The 20,118-nt window shown below is 60.2% G+C and overlaps 3 protein-coding genes across 3 annotated transcripts in view; 1 reads left to right on the forward strand and 2 right to left on the reverse strand.

The window, feature by feature from the left end:
- Positions 1 to 1,557: 1,557 nt before the first annotated feature.
- Positions 1,558 to 3,683, forward strand: BOLA1 (bolA family member 1). Its single transcript, XM_039710200.1, has 2 exons — positions 1,558 to 1,664; positions 2,465 to 3,683. The coding sequence occupies exon 2, from the start codon at positions 2,475 to 2,477 to the stop codon at positions 2,889 to 2,891; it is 417 nt and encodes a 138-aa protein (XP_039566134.1). The 5' UTR covers positions 1,558 to 1,664; positions 2,465 to 2,474; the 3' UTR covers positions 2,892 to 3,683.
- A 95-nt stretch (positions 3,684 to 3,778) lies between these two features.
- On the reverse strand, positions 3,779 to 13,342 carry SV2A (synaptic vesicle glycoprotein 2A). The gene is made up of 13 exons (XM_039710202.1): positions 12,934 to 13,342; positions 10,179 to 10,909; positions 9,246 to 9,426; positions 8,533 to 8,684; positions 8,323 to 8,456; positions 7,902 to 7,991; positions 7,603 to 7,713; positions 7,435 to 7,523; positions 6,949 to 7,113; positions 6,724 to 6,857; positions 6,169 to 6,372; positions 5,478 to 5,637; positions 3,779 to 4,644 (listed from the first exon to the last, which is right to left on the reverse strand). The coding sequence occupies exons 2-13, from the start codon at positions 10,756 to 10,758 to the stop codon at positions 4,461 to 4,463; spliced, it is 2,184 nt and encodes a 727-aa protein (XP_039566136.1). The 5' UTR covers positions 10,759 to 10,909; positions 12,934 to 13,342; the 3' UTR covers positions 3,779 to 4,460.
- Positions 13,343 to 15,114: 1,772 nt separating this feature from the next.
- Positions 15,115 to 20,118, reverse strand: part of SF3B4 (splicing factor 3b subunit 4) — an 8,423-nt gene continuing 3,419 nt past the window's right edge. The window contains exons 5-6 of the mRNA XM_039710132.1: positions 18,850 to 19,124; positions 15,115 to 15,573 (exon numbers count right to left, since the gene is read on the reverse strand). Coding sequence (XP_039566066.1) covers positions 15,389 to 15,573; positions 18,850 to 19,124 — 460 coding nt within the window. The 3' untranslated portion in view covers positions 15,115 to 15,388. The remainder of the gene's footprint in view (positions 15,574 to 18,849; positions 19,125 to 20,118) is intronic.

Genomic DNA, 20,118 nt, shown 5'->3' on the forward strand with positions numbered 1-20,118 from the left:
CAGAAATAAAGGAAATAAACCCCATCCCTCAAAAATAAAGGAAATAAATCTTATCCCTCCAGAAATAAAGGAAATAAACCCTGTCCCTCCAGAAATAAAGGAAATTAACCCCGTCCCTCCAGAAATAAAGGAAATAAACCCTGTCCCTCCAGAAATAAAGGAAATTAACCCCGTCCCTCCAGAAATAAAGGAAATAAACCCCATCCCTCCAGAAATAAAGGAAATAAACCCCATCCCAAGCACAAATCCCATCCACCCACACCTCTTCCAAGGATCCCAGCACTCCACTTACCCCAGAAAATGCCAGATTTGGGTGGGCACCAAACCCCCCTGGAACCTGCAGAGGAAAATCCTGGTCCCTGCTCGGGCTGGGGATGGGGATGGGGAGGGAATCCCGGCTGTTGCCAGCCAGGCTCGGAGCAGAGGGAGGAAAAAACAGCTGAAGATTCTGACGGGAGCTGGGTGGGCTCCGACAGCAATTTAAAAATAGCCAGGGGGGATTTTTGATCCCAAAAGGCAAATTCCAGTGGGGAGGGGAAGGGAGAAGGGCGAGGTGGGCATGGGGTGCACCCGAGCTGCCCATCCTGAGGGATCTCCGGGTTTTATGGGATTTCTGTGCGCCAGAGGGGAGTTTGGGAAGAGGATCCGTGTTCACCCCTGGAAGATTTCCTACCGAGAAAGAAAAAAAGGGTAAATTAGAGAAACCTGTTGCAATAAACCCTTTTTTGGTCTCTCATGAGCAATGAGTAAAGTGGAAATTTATGAGTTTTGTAAGAGTGGATAAAAAGCATAAATAGAATTTAAAAGGTTTGAAGCCTCCTGAAAATGGAGAGTTGCTTCGTGTTGTCTCCATCGCAACTACAACAAAGATTTGGGGATTTGGGAAAAAGGTTTTATGGTGATTTCTGTGAGCCACAAAGTTTGAGAAGAGGATCCATGCCACGAGGTGGCAGCAGGACTGGCAGGACCCCTCTGCCTTTTCTTACCGCTTCCCGTGTACAAAAAAAAATTAAAAAGAAGGAAAAAAAGGACCAAAAAAACCCTCTTCTTTTAGTTTTTAGGGAATGTCATAAGGGCGAACTTGGAAGATGAAGGTGAACCTGGAAAATTAAGGATGAACTGGGAAAAATCAGGATGAAATAAGGAAAAGAATAGGAAAAAATGAGGAGAGATAAAAATATGAGAGTGACTCTGGAAAATATGAAGGCAATGATGGGTGAATACGGAAAAATCAGGATAAAAGTAGGACAATCAGGATGAACCGGGAAAAATCAGGAAGAAATTAGGAAAATAATAAGAAAAAAAATGAGGAGAAATAAAAAAATGAGAGTGAATCTGGAAAATATGAAGGTGATGATGGAAAAATAGGGGTGAGTATGGAAAAATCAGGATAAAAGCAGGAAAATCAGGATGAACCTGGAAAAATTGGGGCACTGTCTGGTGAGAACCCCAAAATTCAGCTCCTGTTTGGAAATCGTGTCCCCACCGTGTCCCCAAGCACACCTGGCCCCGCCCCACATATCACTCTCCACCCATTTAACCATATAAGGATAAAAAGGCGTGGTCTGCGCGTAGGGGGCGGGGCTGACTGGGGATGGGCGGGGTTACGCGGTGCACGTGACGGCGGCGTCACGCGGCGGCGGCGATCCCGAGCGGAGCGGGCGGTGAGGGCCGGGAGGGCACCGGGAGGGCACCGGGGGCACCGGGAGGGTCCCGAGGGCTTTGGGAGCTCGGGCAGCACCTGCTGGTGCCCGGGGGTGTCCTGTGGGAGGGTCGCGGGGCACAGGCGGGCTCTGAGGGGGGGGTCAGGCCCTTCCCGAGAGCTCCGGGCCCAGCAGGGCCTCACCCCAGACCCGCCGCCCCCAGCACCCCCTTATTCCACATTCCACCCCCTCCAGCACCCCCTTATTCCCTATTCCACCCTCAGCATCCCGTTATTCCTCATTCCAGCCCCCCTCATTCCTCCTACCACTGCCCCCAGCCCCCCCTTATTCCCCTTCCACCGCTCCCAGCACCCCCTTATTCCCTATTTCACCCCCTCCAGCACCCCCTTATTCCCTGTTCCACCCTTAGCACCCTGTTATTCCTCATTCCAGCCCCCCTTATTCCCCATTCCATCCCCCACAGCACCCCCTTGTTTTACCCTTCTCCTCTCCTGGGGTCTGGGGGGGTCCTCCTGTACCCCCAAATCCCTCCTCTCGCTTGCAGCCCTTCTCCTTTCCTGGGGGCTGAGGGGGGTCTCTCCTTGCACCCCCAAATCCCACAGCCCTTCCCCAACGCTGGGTCCTCTCCTGGGGGGTTTCTCCCGCTGCACCCCCCAAATCCCACAGCCCTTCCCCAATTCTGGGTCCATTCCTGGGGGGGGTTTATCCCCCTAATCCCCCCTGTCTCTTGCAGCCCTTCTCGGATGCGGGGTCCATTCCTGGGGGGGGTTTCTCCCCCTAATCCCCCCTGTCTCTTGCAGCCCTTCTCGGATGCGGGGTCCCCTCCTTGCGGCCGCCCGGGGAGCCATGGGGGGCACGGGCGGTCCCCTGGCCCGCACCATCCGTGCCAAGCTGACTGCAGCCCTCCAGCCCACCCACCTGGAGATCCGGGACGACTCCCCCCGGCACGGGGGCCCCCCCGGAGCCGAGACCCACTTCGGGGTGCTGGTGGTGAGCGGGCGCTTCGCGGGGCTGCCGCCGCTGCAGCGGCACCGCCTGGTGCACGAGGCGCTGCGGGCCGAGCTGGCCGGGCCCCTGCACGCCCTGCAGCTCACCGCCCGCACCCCCGAGCAGTGGCACAGCGACCCCCAGAACCCCCCCGCGCCCCCCTGCCTGGGCGGCTCCAAGAGGGAGAAGCGCCGCGGGGCCGGCGAGGAGGAGGAGGAGGAGGAGGCGGGGAAGCAGTGACGGCGCTGGGGGAGCGCCGGGGGCAGCTGGAGCCCCCCAGGAACAACGGGACACCCTCAAGAACAGCATGGGGCTCATGGAAACCCCCCCAAGAACAATGTGGGGCTCCTGGGACCCCCCCAGGAACAACGGGACACCCTCAAGAACCCCCCCCAGGAACAGCGTGGGGCTCCTGGGACCCCCCCCCAGGAGCAGCATGGGGGTCATGGGAGCCCCCCAGGAGCAACGGGACACCCCAAGAACAGCGTGGGGCTCCTGGGGACCCCCCCCAGGAACCGTGTGGGGCTGCCAGGACCCCCCCAGGAACAACAGGACCTCCTCAAGAACCTTGTGGGGCTGCCAGGACCCCCCCCAGGATCAATGTGGGGCTGCCAGGAGCCCCCCAAGAACAACAGGACCCCCCAGGAACAGCATGGGGCTCACAGGACCCCCCCAGGAACCTTGTGGGGCTGCCAGGAGCCCCCCAAGAACAACAGGACCCCCCAGGAACAGCATGGGGCTCACAGGACCCCCCCAGGAACCTTGTGGGGCTGCCAGGAGCCCCCCAGGAACCACAGGACCCCCTCAGGAACCCTGTGCAGCTCATGGGAACCCCCCCAGGAACAGCATGGGGCTCACGGGACCCCCACCCTGGTGTTTGGGAGGGGACAAAAGTAATGGGGGTGACCCCCCCACACCCCATAGCACCCCCAAGCTGGACCCAGCCCCTCCCTGCTCCCACCCTGCTGTGGATTTTTGGGGTGTCCCTCCCGTTGCACCTGAATTAATTTAAATAAATGTTTTCTGTGGGCAGCTGGGGCTGGAGAATCCTTTTTTTTTTTGCAGGGGGGGATTGGCAATTCTTTTCTGGTTTGTTTTTTTTTTTTTTGGGTTTTTTTTTTCCCCAAAAATTGGGGCGTCCTGGGGGGGAAAGGGGGGGAGCATGTGCTTTATAAGAGGGGGTACCCTAAAATTGTCAAGGGGATTCTGTACCCCAGCACCCCAATATTCTCTGCTCCCCCACCCCCAGGCATTGCTGAGGCACCCCAAGGGCTCTTGGCACCCCCAGATGCCCCCCCAAAAAAATGCATGGGGGATCCTGCTGGTTGCCCTCCACAGGGATGGGGAAACTGAGGCACAGGGGGGCATCCCCCCCCATAATACACTTCATCCTCCTGCTCCTCGGCTCAGCAGGGATTTGGGGGGTGCACAGAGGTGTGGGGGTTCAGAGGGCCAGGCCCCCCCCTCAATCCTGTCCCACAGCCCCCCAGGAATGAGCAGCACACAGGGGGTGACACCAAGAAAAGAAACTGGGGGGGGGAGAATTGGAGGTTTGAGGAGGGGTCAGGGGGAATTTCGGGGGGGAGCTGGAGGTATCAGGGAAATTTTAGGGGTACAGGGTGATTTTTTTTTTGGGGTGGGGGGGTCCAAGTGCAAATGAAAAAGATCCCAAATGCTCCAAGACATTTCACAGTGTCTAACGCGACTAATCCCAGGGGCACGAGGAGAGAGGGAGGAGTGGGGGGGGCAAAACGCTGGATTTGGGGGGCACCCCGCGCAAGGGGGGGGTCCCTCTCCCCCAGCCCCCCATCACTGCAGGACCTGCCCCCTTGTCTCGGGCAGTTTGAGGGCCAGGGAGCTGCCGAGGGCCAGAGCAGCCGAGGCGAACAGGATGGGCACGGCCTTGGTGATGCCCACGAAGGAGGTGAAGATGCTGATGCCCAGCACGGCTGCCAGCTTGCACAGAGCGTTCAGGAAACCGAACGCCGTCGTCCTGGGGAGGGTGAGGAGGGGTGGGGTTGGTGGGGGGCACCACCCGGGGGTAGGGTTGGGTGCCCAGCCTCGTGGGCACCTGCAGAGGGCAGGTGGCACCCTGAAATTGGCGCCTGGAAGGCTGAAATGGGCACCCAGGACTCCAAAGTGGGAAGTGAAAACCCTTAGATTGGCACCCAGCACCCCAAAATTCAAATTCCAAACCCTGAAATGGGCATCCAGCACCCCAAAATGGGAACTCCAAACCCTGAAATGGGCATCCAGCACCCCAAAATGGGAAGTGAAAACCCTTAGACTGGCATCCAGCATCCCAAAATTGGAACTCCAAACCCTTAAATTGGCATCCAGCACCCCAAAATGGGAGCTTCAAACCCTGAAATGGGCACCCCAAAAAAGGAACTCAAAGCCCTGAAATGGGCACCCAGCACCCCAAAATGGGAGCTCCAAACCCTGAAATGGGCACCCAGCACCCCAAAACTGGAACTCCAAACCCTTAGACTGACATCCAGCACCCCAAAAAGGGAACTCAAAGCCCTTAAATGAGCACCCAGCTCCTCAAAATTGGAGCTCCAAACCCTTAAATGGGCATCCCAGCACCCCAAAATGGGAACTCCAAACCCTTAAATGGGCACCCCAGCACCCCAAAACTTCACTCCTTGCACCAAAACCTCCCACCCAGCACCCAAAACTTCACTTCTTCCACCCAAAACTTCACTTCTTCCGCCCAAAACTCCACTCCTTCCACCCAAAACTTCACTCCTTGCCCCCCAAACGTCACTCCTTTCACCCAAAACCTCACTCCTTGCCCCCAAAATCTCCGTGCCAGGCCCCCACCTCTTGTCAGAGGGGTACAGCTCCACGGTGAGCACGTCGAGCGCGTTCCAGGAGGCGATGCTGACCCCCCCAAAGAGGCAGAGCAGGGCGATCATGGCAGACTCGCTGTTCCCAAAGGACAGGAAGAAGCAGCTGATGCAGGACATGACGCTGGAGCCGGCTGCAGGACACGTGGACATGTCAGAGCACGGGGAAACTGAGGCACGAAGCGGGGCTGGGTGGGGCTGACAGTCCCAAAAGGGAGAGGGAGGTGGGGGTGACCCCAAAAGGTCACCAGAGATGGAGGTGGGAGGAGGATCAGGAAAGTTCCCAAAAGGGTGGTGGAGGTGGGGTGACCAACAGGATGAAGGTGATGGTGGTGGGTCAAGGAATGGGGTGACCCACCAGGAGGTCCCCAAAAGGTCACCAGAGATGGAGGTGGGAGGAGGATCAGGAAAGTCCCCAAAGGGTAAAGGTGAGGGTGGTGGGTCAAGAGATGGGTGTGACCCACCAGAGGTCCCCAAGAGGTCACCAGAGATGGAGGTGACCAACGGGTGGGAGGAGGATCAGGAAAGTCCCCAAAAGGGTGGTGGAGGTGGGGTGACCAACAGGGTGAAGGTGTTGGTGGTGGGTCAAGAAGATCAAGAGCCTGGTTTGGGCTGGAAACTTCTCCAGGACCCCCCAGCCCCACCAAGGCCGTCCCGTTGCCCACCCAGCATGCGCAGGCGGCCAATCTTGTCCATGAGCAGGGCCGAGACGATGTTCCCAGGGAGCACAGCCAGGGTGCCCAGGAAGCTGACGAAGTAGATCATGTAGGCGTTGTTGTCGTCGCTGAAGTCCAGCTGGCAGCCCTCCTTGTTGTGCAGGAACGTGCTGTTCACCACCCGGCTGTTGATGAACTTGTACTCGAACAGATCTGGGGGGACAGTGGCCCACGGGGTCACCCCATCTCCGTGCACACCTGTCTGGCCTCTCCCACCTCACCTGGTGGGTCAACCACACCTCCATCACCCCCCTGGGGACCACCCTGCTCCTTATCTCCACCACCCCAACTCCATCATGCCACTGGGGACCTTCCTCCAAGCTGATGGCCCACCCCCATCTCCATCAAAACCCTGGTGGGTCACATTATCTCGACCACCCCAACTCCATCATGCCCCTGAGGACTTTCCTGACCTTCCTCCAAGCTGGTGGCTCACCCCCATCTCCCTCAAAACTGGGGGCCACCCTGCTGGGTCACCCCCTCCCGGGGATCCCATTCCCCCACCTGTGTTGTAGAAGACGGTGGAGATGAAGGTGCAGTTCTTGAAGAAGGTGTTGCTGGAAGTGATGTCCTCGAAGTAACACTCCTCGAAGAGCGAGTCCTCGAACGTCACCGACTTCATCTTCAGCCCGATGAACCTGCACGGGGGGACAGGAGGGAGACCCCCGATGCCCCCCACCCCTGTGCTGGGCAGCTCAGCGACCCCAGGCTCAGCCTCCCCTCACTCACTTGTCGTTGAAGTACTCCCCACCACGGTGCACCTGGTTCTCCAGGGTGAAGTTGAAGGTGAAGTGCCGCACCTTCTCGCGCGTGAAGAGCTTCGTGCGCGACGCGTACTCGATGCTCTGCAGGTGCTTGATCATGTCCGGGAACCACACGGTGAGCCCGTAGTAGCTGCGGGGACAGGGGTGAGCAGGCACCACACAGCTGGGCTCGCCAGCTCTGGCCCGGGGCTCCCAGAACCAGCCCTGAGCTCCCAGTGCCATCCCCGTGATGCTGGTTCCATCCCATCCCACTGCCCAATCCCATCTCGTTGATTACATTAATCCCACCACGCTGATCCCAGTGCCATCCCATTGATCCCATTAACCCCATCCCACTGATCCTATCCCATCCCATGCCATCCCATTGATCCCATCCCATCCCATCAATCCCATCCCATCCCATCCCATCCCATCGATCCCATCCCATGCATCCCATCCCGCCCCGCAGCACCTGAAGGACATGGTGAACCACACTGCCATCATCATCAGCGTCACCCGCCGGTACTCGGGCACGAAGCACTGCTGGAAGTTGCTCCAGACCTGCAGAGGCACACGGGAGGTGACAAGGGCCCGGCAGGTGACAGGGGGCGCAGGGGGCCCTGGGTGGCCCCGGCCTCACCTGCTGGGACAGGTTGAGGCATCGGACCAGCCAGCGCCGGTACCACGTCCCGGTGTCCGACTGGATCTCGATGAGCTCGTCCTCCCGCTTGATGGTCTTGATGTGGGTGACCTGTGGGTGGGACAGTCTGGGGACACCAGGAAGCACCGCCTTGTGCCTCAGTTTCCCCACCTGTTACAGCAGCATTCCCCTGGTGGTGCTTTTCCCACAGGTGGGAATTGCACCCCTGCTCCTGGAGGACATCCCACCCTTGCTTGGGGTGCTGGGGACCCCAAGGCTCAGCCCTGGGGGGTCCTTACCGAGAAGACCCTCTCGGGGTGGCCCTTGGCCCTCATGTTGGTGTCATGGACCTGCTTCAGCACCATCCAGGCCTCGTCGTGCTTCCCGTTCTGCGAGGGCAGGGACAGGTCACCCTGGGACACCCCAAACTGGACCCTGACCCCCCATCAGCGGTTCCTGCCTGGGTTCCACCACCCACCCGGCGATCCCTCCCCCATCTTCATCACCTCCTCAGGGTCCCCCCATCCCTCGGGGTCCCATCACCCTCTTGGGGGGTTCCTGCCCAGTCCCACCCCTCTCCAAAACCCATCTGGGGCTTCCTGTCCAGACCTCACCACCCCCTGTCTGGGTTGCCCCATCTCCACCCCGACCTGGGCGTCCCTTCCTGGGGACTCTCAAGGCACCCCTGACTCCAGGACCCTGATGCCCCCCAGACCCCACCTCCAGGTAGAAGCGTGGGCTCTCCGGCATGGTGGTGAGCGCCCCGATGGCGAAGACCGAGGGGAAGGCGCAGACGAGGACAAAAACCCTCCAGCTGTGGAATTGGTACGCGGAGCCCATCTGGAAGCTCCAGCCTGGACAGGGACAGGACAGGGCGGTGGGGCCGAGCCCCGGCGCACGCCCTGCGTACCACCAGCCCAGGGCTCCTACCGTAGTGGGGGATGATGGCCCAGGCCATGGCGGACGCGTAGATGCCCCCGATCATCCAGAACATGCAGAGCCAGCTCAGGTGCTCCCCGCGCTTCTCCTGCGCCAGGAACTCCGAGAAGTAGGAGAAGACGATGGGGATGGAGCCGCCGATGCTAGGGGTGGAGGGGGGGAAGCGGCGTCACCCCCTGCCCCACGCCCACCACGCACAGCAGGGAGGGCAGCCCCTGCTCGGGGGGTCCCTGTGTGGCATTCACATTTCCTGGAAAAACCCCCTTTGCCCAGGATTTTTCTGCTGGGAAGCTGAGAAGCCTCAGAGGAAAAGGGGAACAACAATTATCTGATTTGCTTCTCCTGTGTTTTGCTGCTTTGGAATGTGGTTGGAGGTTTTTCACCCACAGGTGATTGTTTCATTGGTTTCATGTGAATTGTTTTGTGCCAGGCTGTGTCAGGACTCTGGAGGGAGTCACGAGTTTTCATTATTATCTTTTTAACCTTCTCCAAGTATCCTTTCTGTATTATTTAGCATACAGAAAGGATACTTTAGTGCAGTTTAATTTATCTTAGTATAGTTTATATATAGTATAGTTTAGCATTCTTTACTATAACATAATATCATAAAATAATAAATTAGCCGTCTAAGAACACGGAGTCAGATTCATCATTCCTTCCATCATCTGGAGGCGACTCAAACACATCAGCTGGGCCCCCCTTACCCCACGCCCGAGAGCAGGCGGCAGAAGAGGAAGGTGCCATAGCCCTGGACGAAGGAGGAGAAGAAGGCGAAGACGCTGTTGACGGAGAGGGAGATGAGGAGGCACTGCCTTCGGCCCAGCCGGTCGGCCAGCCCGCCCCACACGAACGCGCCCACCATCATGCCCAGGTACACGATGAGTCCTGGGGAGGGGGACACATGCAGCCAGGTCAGTGCTGGGGGGCACGGGGACCTGCCCCCTGAGTCACCTCAGGGAGGGAGAGCACCCTCGGCACTTGGGCAGGGAGCCTCTCCTCAAAACACTGCGTCCCCGTGGAGGGAGGGGACAGAATGCCCTGTTGTCCCCCTGCCCTGCTCAGGGACTGTGGGACATGGGGGGCGGGTGTGCCCCCAGGACCCCCACAGCCAGCCCCTCCCCCTGTCCCACGATTGCCACATCTCAGGGATGGGGGGCACTGGTGTCCCCTGGGGTTTGGGGGGTGTCAGGCTCCAGCAGGCATCACAGAGAAGGGGGAAGCAATGGAACAAAGCCCCCCATGGCCCCCCAAACCCAGTCTCAGCATCCAGTCAGCCCAAATTCCTGAGCTCGCTCCCTGCGGCTGCTCATGTGGGCACCAGTGTGGGACTGGGAGGAGGAGGATGGTGGGGTCCTGCACCCCTCCTCATCCCCACATCCCTTCCTAGACCCCACACCCCATGGCCTCATGTCCTCCCAATTCTTCCTGTGTTCTTCCATAACCCCTGTGACCCCCCCACACCTTCCTGAGCCCCCCATGTCCTTCCCCATCCCCATTCTCCTGTTCTCCTCTGCCCCCACGTGTCCTCATGTCCCCCCACATCTCTGCACCCCCACATCTCCCAGTGCCCCTCCACGTCCCCCTGACCCCCTGTCCCCCCAGCCACGACTCCCACACCCCCGTGCCCGTCTCCTCACCCAGCATGCCCTTGTTGGAGTCGGAGAGGCACATGTCCTTCTCGGCGCTGGGCAGGACGAAGCCCACCACGAAGATCTCCACGCCGTCAGCCATGAGGGCCAGGCCCAGGACAAAGTAGAGGGTCCACTGGAAGCGGCCGTGGCCGCACTCCTGCAGGATGAGCTCGTACTGCTGCGCCAGCTCCTCCCGGTCCTTCCTCCGCTGCCCCTCGCTGTCGTCGAACGCGCCGGCGGCCGCCGCGGCCCCCAGGCGCTCCCCCCCCTTCAGCGACTCCTGCCGGGGGATCCCTTGGTACTCGCCCTCGTAGATCTCATCCTCCTCATCGTGGCCTTCGGTGGCGTCGCTGGACACCCCCTCCTCCTCGTTGGCCCCCTCGCCCCCCCGGTAGTAGCCGTCCTGGGGCGCGTAGTCTTCGTCGTCCTCCTCCTCCTCGAAGCGGGAGTAGGAGCGCCGGGTGTACTCGTCCTGCACTCGGTCCATGCCCCGGCTCACCTTCTTGGCCGCGTGCTTCTTCACCTCCTTGGCGATGTCCTTGGCGCCGCGGATGAACGCGGTCCGGTCCCGGAACGACTCGTCCATGGTGGCCTCGGGCTGGCACGGGGCGCTGGCGGGGCACGGGGGGTCTCTGCGTGGGGGGCTGCGCCCTCAGGCCCGGGGTGAGGGGAGAGGGGTGGTGGAGCTACCCATCCGTGGAACGGGGTGTGGGAGGACCCTGGATGCCAGCCTGGACCTGGGGAGCCCAGAGGAAACCAGCCTGAGGTTGGGTGGTGGTGGCCCTGTGTGCCACCTCACATTTTTTCTCCATCTCAGGTGGAAACGGGAGGATTTGGGGACCCCTGGGTGGAGCAGCAGGGGAGTGGGGACAGGCTGGCTCCATGCCAGCCCCTTTCCCTCAACTGGGGGTCTCTGGCTGCCACAGTTCACTGGGACCCCCCCAGTCCCCCTGGATCCATCCCTTCTGCCCTCATCGCAAAGCACAGGGGGAGCTGGGGGGACACCAGGGGGAGCTGGGGGGACACCAGGGGCACGGCTGCCCCTGAGCAGCCCCACTCCATCCCCCCAAAAAACAAGGCCACCAGCAGCTCTGCTCCCCATTTCCCTGGGCACCACAGGGAGGATGAGGGGATCCCCAAACCCCAAACCCCCCCAAACCAGCGAAATGGAGAGCCCAGCACTGCCCTGGCTGGGTGCCTCAGGGCACAGCAGCCCCTCAGAGGATCCCTGGGTGGGTCCCTCGGGTGACAGTGACCCGAGCGTGCCAGGCCACGCTCGCTGCAGGAGCTGCCAGGCAGCATTTACAGTGGGAGACGCCAGCACTGGCAGATGCTGACCCGGCCAAAGGGGGCTGGGGGGTACCACGAGCCCCCCGGGAGGAGCAGAGGGGCATCCAAACACCTGGGGGTGGCATCTCCATGTCCCCCCACATCGCAGCATCCCACCCCCCCTTCCCCACTCCCACTGCACAGAGCCCGGCTCAGCTCGTGACAGGGATGGACCCGCAGCCCCCCAGCCCCATTCTGCTGCTCCTCCACCCTCGGGGTCCATCGTGACCCCCTCCAAGCGCTATTTTTATCAGCGGCCAGGCGGGAAGGAGCTGCGGGCAGAGGGACGCAGCCGGCGACGTGTCCCCCCCTGCCCAGGCGAGGGGACAGGGCACGCAGGGATGCTAAATTTAGCTCCTCGGGAACCCTGCAGGGAGGGGGGCTGCGGCACAGCACGGGCCCCCACTCCCGAGCAGAGGCAGGCAGGTGGTTCTGCAGGATAAAAGGACAAATCGCCCCCCGTGCCGTCCCCTCTGGCTGCAGGGAGACCCCAGCCCCTCGCCGGGGCTCCTGGAAGGGGCCGGTCCATGAGCAAGGTCATTTTGCTCCAGCCAGACTCGCGGTTCCCTTTGGAACCTCCCCGTGTGGGGCCGGCATTCCACACTCCGGGAGGTATTGGGGGGCCGGGAGGAGGAATGGGGGAGCAGGGAGAGGCGGGGGGCACGGTGAGGAAGAGGATGGGCTGGGGAGCAAGGTCACGGCTGGCTCCCTGGCCCTACAAACCAGGGAGGCTCGAGCGGCCGAGCCGACGCCAGGAGCCAGAGCTGGCTGAGATGGGGGGTTTGACCCCACCAGAGGGGCAGAAATCCCCCCAGACCACAGCCCCTGAAATGTGGGGGTCAAGGAGATCCCCAAAAAATGCCAATCTGGGGGCTGAGCACGCCGCTGGCCCTGCAGCCCCGCCGTGGCGTTGGACAGCTCTGCACAAGGTTATCGGGGCCGGATCTGTCTCCTCCTCCACGCACCCGAGAGGAGCCGAGGATCGACGCAAACGCGCACCCCAAAAGCCCCGGGAGTCCCGCGCTGGGGGGCTGCATCCCCCCTCACCCCCCCGCAGCCCCCAGCCTCCCTGCGGAATGCCAGGAACATGGCGACAAGGGGGAAGAGTTGGGAATCGCTCGTGTCCAAGGTCACCCCCCAACATCCCCCCCTGCTACCCTTTCCCCAAAATCCCCCCGGTTGCCCCCTCCCATCCCTGCGGCGAATTCCCGATCCCCTCCGGCTGCTCTGCCGGGGTGGGGGGAGGATGAGAGGATCCCCCCAAAAACGCACATCCAAAGGCAGAGCCGGGCTCCGGGGAAGGTTTTCCAGGACAAAATGGCCACAGCAAGTGGGGAAGGGGAAGCCGAACCCCGAATCCACCAGCGAGGACGCCGATTATCGCCGCGGGGAGGGGGGATGCGGGCTATAAACGCGTTTTGCTCCCCCTTACCTGGCTCAGCCCTCGCCCCGCTCCAGCTCCTTCCCGGCGCCGGCGAGAGGGATGCTCCGGAGAGGAAGGATGCTCCGGGGAGGAAGGATGCTCGGGGAGGGATGCGGAGAGCAAAAGGATGCTCCGGCAGCGGAACGGAGCGCCGGGAGCTGCCGGGTACCGGCGCTACCGCCGCAGCCTCCGCCGCGCACACGGAGCGCTGGGAGAGCCCATCGGCGCACCCCGCGAAGGGAGGGATCAGCCCCGGAGAGCCGGGGGGGCTCGGCGGGGGCGGGGGGCTCGGCCCGCCCCGGGGGGCGATGGATCTCCCGGGATGCGCAAGCGGAGCTCCCGCGGGAGCGGGGTTCCCGGGATGGAGCGGCCGGGATGGAGCCGCTCCCGAGGCTGCGGATGGAGGGGAGAGGGGGGTGGGATGGGGGGCATCAGCCGGGGACCCCCCCTCTCGGAGCTGTCGGAGAAGCTCAGCCCGCCCCCGCCCCCGTCACGGCTGAGTCACGGCCTCCGCGGGGCTGGATTGGGATTTTTTGGGATCAAATCGTCCCCGCCTGGGCTGGTCAGGCTCGGCCCCGAGGCTACAACGCGACACAAAAGCCACCGATGGATTTATTTATTTATTTTTAGGGGATTTTTAGGGCTGGAGATGGACATTGCCACCCTCGTTTCTCATGGATGGATTCCCGAGGGTGGGAAATTGGGAGCTGCAGCTCTCCAGCCCCAAAACCCCGGGGCTGTGGGGTGCTGGGTGCTCCTGGGACTCAGACTGGGGGGGATTTGGGGTGCCCCAACAGGGAAAATATTCCCTGACCCCTTCACTGGCATTCCAGTGTTCCCAGAGCCCCTTCAAGCTGCACCCCAACATTCCCAGAGCCCCAACCCATCCCTGCAAGGAGCTGACCCGACCCAACTTCCAGGGTGCCAACCCCAAAGCCTCACACTCTGCCAGGACCCACCAAAATCAGCATTTCACCCCTCAGATGGAAAAACAGGGATGGGAAAAACCTGCACTGGGAAGGATTCGAGACCCAGCAGCTGAGGAATAATTGTGATATTCATCTTTAGGGGAAGAAAAAACCCTAAAAGGGGGATGGAAGTGCAGGAGGAGGCTGGCAGTGGAGGAAATGGGCAGCGCCGGGATCCAGGCTGTGCCCTGCAGGCATCACGAGCCTGGGGAGGGGACAAGCAGTGCCACATCCTCGGGCACCCTGTGACTCATGTGCCACTGTCCCCACAGAGCCCCCGGGTGTTTTTTGGATCATCAGAGGGAAGAGGCTTGGCAGCAGGACAGGGAATGGCTCCTCTTGTCCCGAGGGCTCCACCCGGCCCAAAACACATGGAAAGAGCTGAGGGGAATGGGATAAAAACATAAAAACAGGGGAAAAATGGGAGGAAAGGGGAGAAAATCAGGGCTGACAAAGGACTGCAGTCAGGGGGAAGAGAGGATGTGGCTGGGAATGACAGCATAACACCAGGGATAAAACGGGGTGACAGTGGATGCCTCCAGGGGAGGAGGATGATGATGATGATGATGATGATGGAATTAATGCAGGGAAAGTGGCTGCTCCAGGTGGATCCTGGTGGCTTCCATGAGTGAGGAGCAGGGAAATGCCACACTGGGGCTCCCTGCATCCAAGCAGGAATCTTTGGATTCTGGAGATCTCTTCAGCCCCTTGGCTCAGCACCACAGGGAATCCCCATTCCCACAGCACACACCCCACCCCGACACTTAAATCCACTCATCCCACCAGCCCACGTGGGGCTCTCCCCACATTTGTGGATGTGAAGGATCAGGAGGGGGACCAGGCTTCCCTTCTATCCCATCCAGTCCCTAGGGCTCCCACCTGGCTGTGAGAAGACAACACTGGGATGAAGAAGGAAGGAAGCAGCGAATTCCCACTTCCACGTCCCCCCAAAAACTCCCAGCTCTTGGAGGCTCTGGCATTGCCCAGGGGCAGGAGAAGCCTTTTGAAGATGAATGTTTGACTTTGGCTAAACCTTGACACAAAAATATTCCACGGTCCAACCTCAGCTCCCTGGGTTTGGGGAGCTCAAGAATGGGAATCCAGACATTTCCTTGGAGCACACTCTTCCAGGGGAGCATGGATCAGCTCTGCCCCAAATCCCTCCAGCCTGGTTCTTCCCAATGGCCCAAGCAGGGAAGAGAACTCAGTCCCAATCCAAAACCACTTTTGGTTTCCAAATCCTTTATTTGCAAGTGGGTGGCCACTGCTTTCCATACAAAACCAACAAAATCCTGTAAAAAGAAACTTGGAAAAGCTTCCAGGGGAAGAGAAACAGGAGATGGGGAGAGGGAGGAAAATCAACACTATAAAAACAAATGAGGGGAAGAAATGGGGAGGGAAGGGAGGAGCAGGGCATGGCCCCCAGCCCTTGGCAGGAGGGGGAATGTTGACACCAGGGGCTGTGGAAGGACGGGGAGCAGAGAGCCCCCCCCTCCTCAGGGCAGGGGTCCTCGCAGGGGCCCACGAGGGGGGACTCCAGGGGGTCTCTGAGCTGGTCGAGGGGGCAGTGGGACCCTCTGGTAGCCGTAGGGAGGGGGCCTGGGGGGTCCATTGTAGCCGTGGGGGGGCATCAGAGGGGGGGGCCCGCGGAGCCCGTGGTGCGGCAGCGGCCCGGGGTGACCTGTGGGGGACAGGGGGGTCAGAGCCAGGGGAAAGGACAGAGCCCCCCCAAAAACCCCTGGAGGAACGTGACCCACCAGCCCAAACCCACCTCCCAAAATTCCCAGCACACACCCAGGGCTGCCACGTGCAGCAGGTGCCCCCCCAGCTTGGTAAACACTCCCCAGAATCAGGAATTGCTCCAAAAACCCCAGAGAGCAAAAAGGGCATCAAAAACCACCCCAAAGCTGTGGATATCCCCAAGTTGGGGTGCAGGGTCACTATGAGGAAGCCCTGTGAACACCCCAAAGTTCCCTGGAGGTGCCCACCCCACACCCCGGGGGGCCACGTGCAGCAGGTGCCCCCCCCCAGCTTGGCAAACACTCCCCAGAATCAGGAATTGCTCCAAAAATCCCAGAGGGCACAAAACCACCCCAAAGCTGTGGATATCCCCAAGTTGGGGTGCAGGGTCACTAGGAGGAAGCCCTCTGAACCCCCCAAATCTCCCTGGAGGGGCCCACCCCACACCCAGGGGTGCCACGTGCAGCAGGTGCCCCCCCCCAGCTTGGCAAACACTCCCCAGAATCAGGAATTGCTCCAAAAATCCCAGAGGGCACAAAACCACCCCAAAGCTGTGGATATCCCCAAGTTGGGGTGCAGGGTCACTAGGAGGAAGCCCTCTGAACCCCCCAAATCTCCCTGGAGGGGCCCACCCCACACCCAGGGGTGCCACGTGCAGCAGGTGCCCCCCCCCAGCTTGGCAAACACTCCCCAGAATCAGGAATTGCTCCAAAAATCCCAGAGGGCACAAAACCACCCCAAAGCTGTGGATATCCCCAAGTTGGGGTGCAGGGTCACTAGGAGGAAGCCCTCTGAACCCCCCAAATCTCCCTGGAGGGGCCCACCCCACACCCAGGGGTGCCACGTGCAGCAGGTGCCCCCCCCCAGCTTGGCAAACACTCCCCAGAATCAGGAATTGCTCCAAAAATCCCAGAGGGCACAAAACCACCCCAAAGCTGTGGATATCCCCAAGTTGGGGTGCAGGGTCACTAGGAGGAAGCCCTCTGAACCCCCCAAATCTCCCTGGAGGGGCCCACCCCACACCCAGGGGTGCCACGTGCAGCAGGTGCCCCCCCCCAGCTTGGCAAACACTCCCCAGAATCAGGAATTGCTCCAAAAATCCCAGAGGGCACAAAACCACCCCAAAGCTGTGGATATCCCCAAGTTGGGGTGCAGGGTCACTAGGAGGAAGCCCTCTGAACCCCCCAAATCTCCCTGGAGGGGCCCACCCCACACCCAGGGGTGCCACGTGCAGCAGGTGCCCCCCCCCAGCTTGGCAAACACTCCCCAGAATCAGGAATTGCTCCAAAAATCCCAGAGGGCACAAAACCACCCCAAAGCTGTGGATATCCCCAAGTTGGGGTGCAGGGTCACTAGGAGGAAGCCCTCTGAACCCCCCAAATCTCCCTGGAGGGGCCCACCCCACACCCAGGGGTGCCACGTGCAGCAGGTGCCCCCCCCCAGCTTGGCAAACACTCCCCAGAATCAGGAATTGCTCCAAAAATCCCAGAGGGCACAAAACCACCCCAAAGCTGTGGATATCCCCAAGTTGGGGTGCAGGGTCACTAGGAGGAAGCCCTCTGAACCCCCCAAATCTCCCTGGAGGGGCCCACCCCACACCCAGGGGTGCCACGTGCAGCAGGTGCCCCCCCCCAGCTTGGCAAACACTCCCCAGAATCAGGAATTGCTCCAAAAATCCCAGAGGGCACAAAACCACCCCAAAGCTGTGGATATCCCCAAGTTGGGGTGCAGGGTCACTAGGAGGAAGCCCTCTGAACCCCCCAAATCTCCCTGGAGGGGCCCACCCCACACCCAGGGGTGCCACGTGCAGCAGGTGCCCCCCCCCAGCTTGGCAAACACTCCCCAGAATCAGGAATTGCTCCAAAAATCCCAGAGGGCACAAAACCACCCCAAAGCTGTGGATATCCCCAAGTTGGGGTGCAGGGTCACTAGGAGGAAGCCCTCTGAACCCCCCAAATCTCCCTGGAGGGGCCCACCCCACACCCAGGGGTGCCACGTGCAGCAGGTGCCCCCCCCCAGCTTGGCAAACACTCCCCAGAATCAGGAATTGCTCCAAAAATCCCAGAGGGCACAAAACCACCCCAAAGCTGTGGATATCCCCAAGTTGGGGTGCAGGGTCACTAGGAGGAAGCCCTCTGAACCCCCCAAATCTCCCTGGAGGGGCCCACCCCACACCCAGGGGTGCCACGTGCAGCAGGTGCCCCCCCCCAGCTTGGCAAACACTCCCCAGAATCAGGAATTGCTCCAAAAATCCCAGAGGGCACAAAACCACCCCAAAGCTGTGGATATCCCCAAGTTGGGGTGCAGGGTCACTAGGAGGAAGCCCTCTGAACCCCCCAAATCTCCCTGGAGGGGCCCACCCCACACCCAGGGGTGCCACGTGCAGCAGGTGCCCCCCCCCAGCTTGGCAAACACTCCCCAGAATCAGGAATTGCTCCAAAAATCCCAGAGGGCACAAAACCACCCCAAAGCTGTGGATATCCCCAAGTTGGGGTGCAGGGTCACTAGGAGGAAGCCCTCTGAACCCCCCAAATCTCCCTGGAGGGGCCCACCCCACACCCAGGGGTGCCACGTGCAGCAGGTGCCCCCCCCCAGCTTGGCAAACACTCCCCAGAATCAGGAATTGCTCCAAAAATCCCAGAGGGCACAAAACCACCCCAAAGCTGTGGATATCCCCAAGTTGGGGTGCAGGGTCACTAGGAGGAAGCCCTCTGAACCCCCCAAATCTCCCTGGAGGGGCCCACCCCACACCCAGGGGTGCCACGTGCAGCAGGTGCCCCCCCCCAGCTTGGCAAACACTCCCCAGAATCAGGAATTGCTCCAAAAACCCCAGAGGGCAAAAAGGGCATCAAAAACCACCCCAAAGCTATGGATACCCCCAAGATGGGGTGCAGGGTCACTAGGAGGAAGCCCTCTGAACACCCCAAATCTCCCTGGAGGTGCCCACCCCACACCCAGGGGTGCCACATGCAGCAGGTGCCCCCCCTCAGCTTGGCAAAGATTCCCCAGATTCAGGAATTGCTCCAAAAATCCCAGAGGGCACAAAACCACCCCAAAGCTGTGGATATCCCCAAGTTGGGGTGCAGGGTCACTATGAGGAAGCCCTGTGAACACCCCAAAGTTGGGGGGTGGGTGCCAGGTCCCGCAGGTTTTGCTTCACACCCCTCCTCCTCCTCCTCCCCCAAAGCAGAGCCCCCAAAACCAGACCCCAACTCACCCATTGGAGATCCAAAGTGTGGCCCCCGAGGGGGGAGCCCCATGGGGGGCGGCCCGGGGTGTGGCATTCCCGGGGGGGGCCGGGGGGGTGGCTGTCCTCCAGAGCCTGGTGGTCCCGGGTGGTGCTGCCCCATGCCAGGCGGCCCGTGGTGCACCTGCATGGGGGGCATTCCTGGGGGGAGCACGGAGTTAGGGGTGCCAGGAGGCAAAATTCCAGCTGGGTCTGGAATTCCAGCTGGGTCTGGAATTCCAGCTAGATCTGGAATTCCAGCCGGGTCTGGAAATCATGGGTGCAGAGAGGCTTCTGCCAAAAAAGGGTTAAAGAGAAGGGAACACGGAGTTCACAGCAAGAGGAAAGGGTTTGGATACAAGTGGGTGGGAGAAGAGATGGGATAGAGAGTGTGTGCAGCCCTGGGACAGTGAGGAATCCCCATCCCTGGAGAATTTGGACAAGCTCCCAAAGCTATCCAAAGCTGGAGGTTGCCCAGCTCTGACTGGGGCAGCCAGGGTTCTCCCAAACTTCCTTTCTCCCAATTATCCCATTAAAAAAACCACCAAAGCAATGATTCTTTCCTCCCAAGCCTGGTTTTCCGTGGCCAGGTGTAATTGGCTCTGCTCAGGCCCTGCAGCATCTGTTCCTGGCATGGCCAGAGCAGGATCACACAAAGCTCCCTAATTAGGGTGGCTCTGGAGCCACGGGATCAAACAAATCCCAGAGAATCATTAAACTGCACATTTCACAACGTTTGTGCTGCTGAACACAGAGCTGAGATGCAGACACTGCAGGGCCAAAATGTGGGGAATCAGGGAAAAAACTGGTTTTATTAAATTATGAATGCTAAAATCAGTTCCTGCCTTCCTTCTCTGCGTCACTGCCCTCCTCCCTTCCCGTGTCCTTTCATCCCACACCTTCCCAGCTGAAGGCAAAGCCTCCTCTCCCTGCTCAGGTGCCTCCCAGACAGCCACAACCTCCTGAATTCCCCAGATCCTTCAGCAATCACAACCCCCACACAGAGAATATTTCACTGTTTTGATAATTATCAAAAATCCAAAAAATGGATGGCACGTGGTTAACTCCTTAAACGGACCAGTCAGCTAATTAGTTCTAATTCAGAAACGAAATAATTTGTGTTCAAACTGTTTGCAATGTGTAGCAGGAATTGAAGGAAAGGGGAAAGGAGAGGGAAAAGAGAGGGAAGGGGAAAAAGGGGAAAAGGAGAGGAGAGAAAAGATGAGGAAGGGAAGGGAAGGGAAGGGAAGGGAAGGGAAG

The sequence above is a fragment of the Passer montanus genome, unplaced genomic scaffold, assembly GCF_014805655.1.
Source record: "Passer montanus isolate IOZ18808 unplaced genomic scaffold, ASM1480565v1 scaffold224, whole genome shotgun sequence".
In the NCBI taxonomy this organism is placed as follows: domain Eukaryota; kingdom Metazoa; phylum Chordata; class Aves; order Passeriformes; family Passeridae; genus Passer; species Passer montanus.

Excerpts from the sequence above, each read along its gene's own strand:
- BOLA1 (XM_039710200.1), top strand. The coding sequence starts at position 2,475 with ATGCGGGGTCCCCTCCTTGCGGCCGCCCGGGGAGCCATGGGGGGCACG.
- SV2A (XM_039710202.1), bottom strand. The coding sequence starts at position 10,758 with ATGGACGAGTCGTTCCGGGACCGGACCGCGTTCATCCGCGGCGCCAAG. Across the intron at positions 8,685-9,245 it reads CGCCTGCTCTCGGGCGTGGG|CATCGGCGGCTCCATCCCCA; the intron begins GTAAGGGGGGCC and ends CTCCACCCCTAG. Across the intron at positions 8,457-8,532 it reads GGCCATCATCCCCCACTACG|GCTGGAGCTTCCAGATGGGC; the intron begins GTAGGAGCCCTG and ends GTCCCTGTCCAG.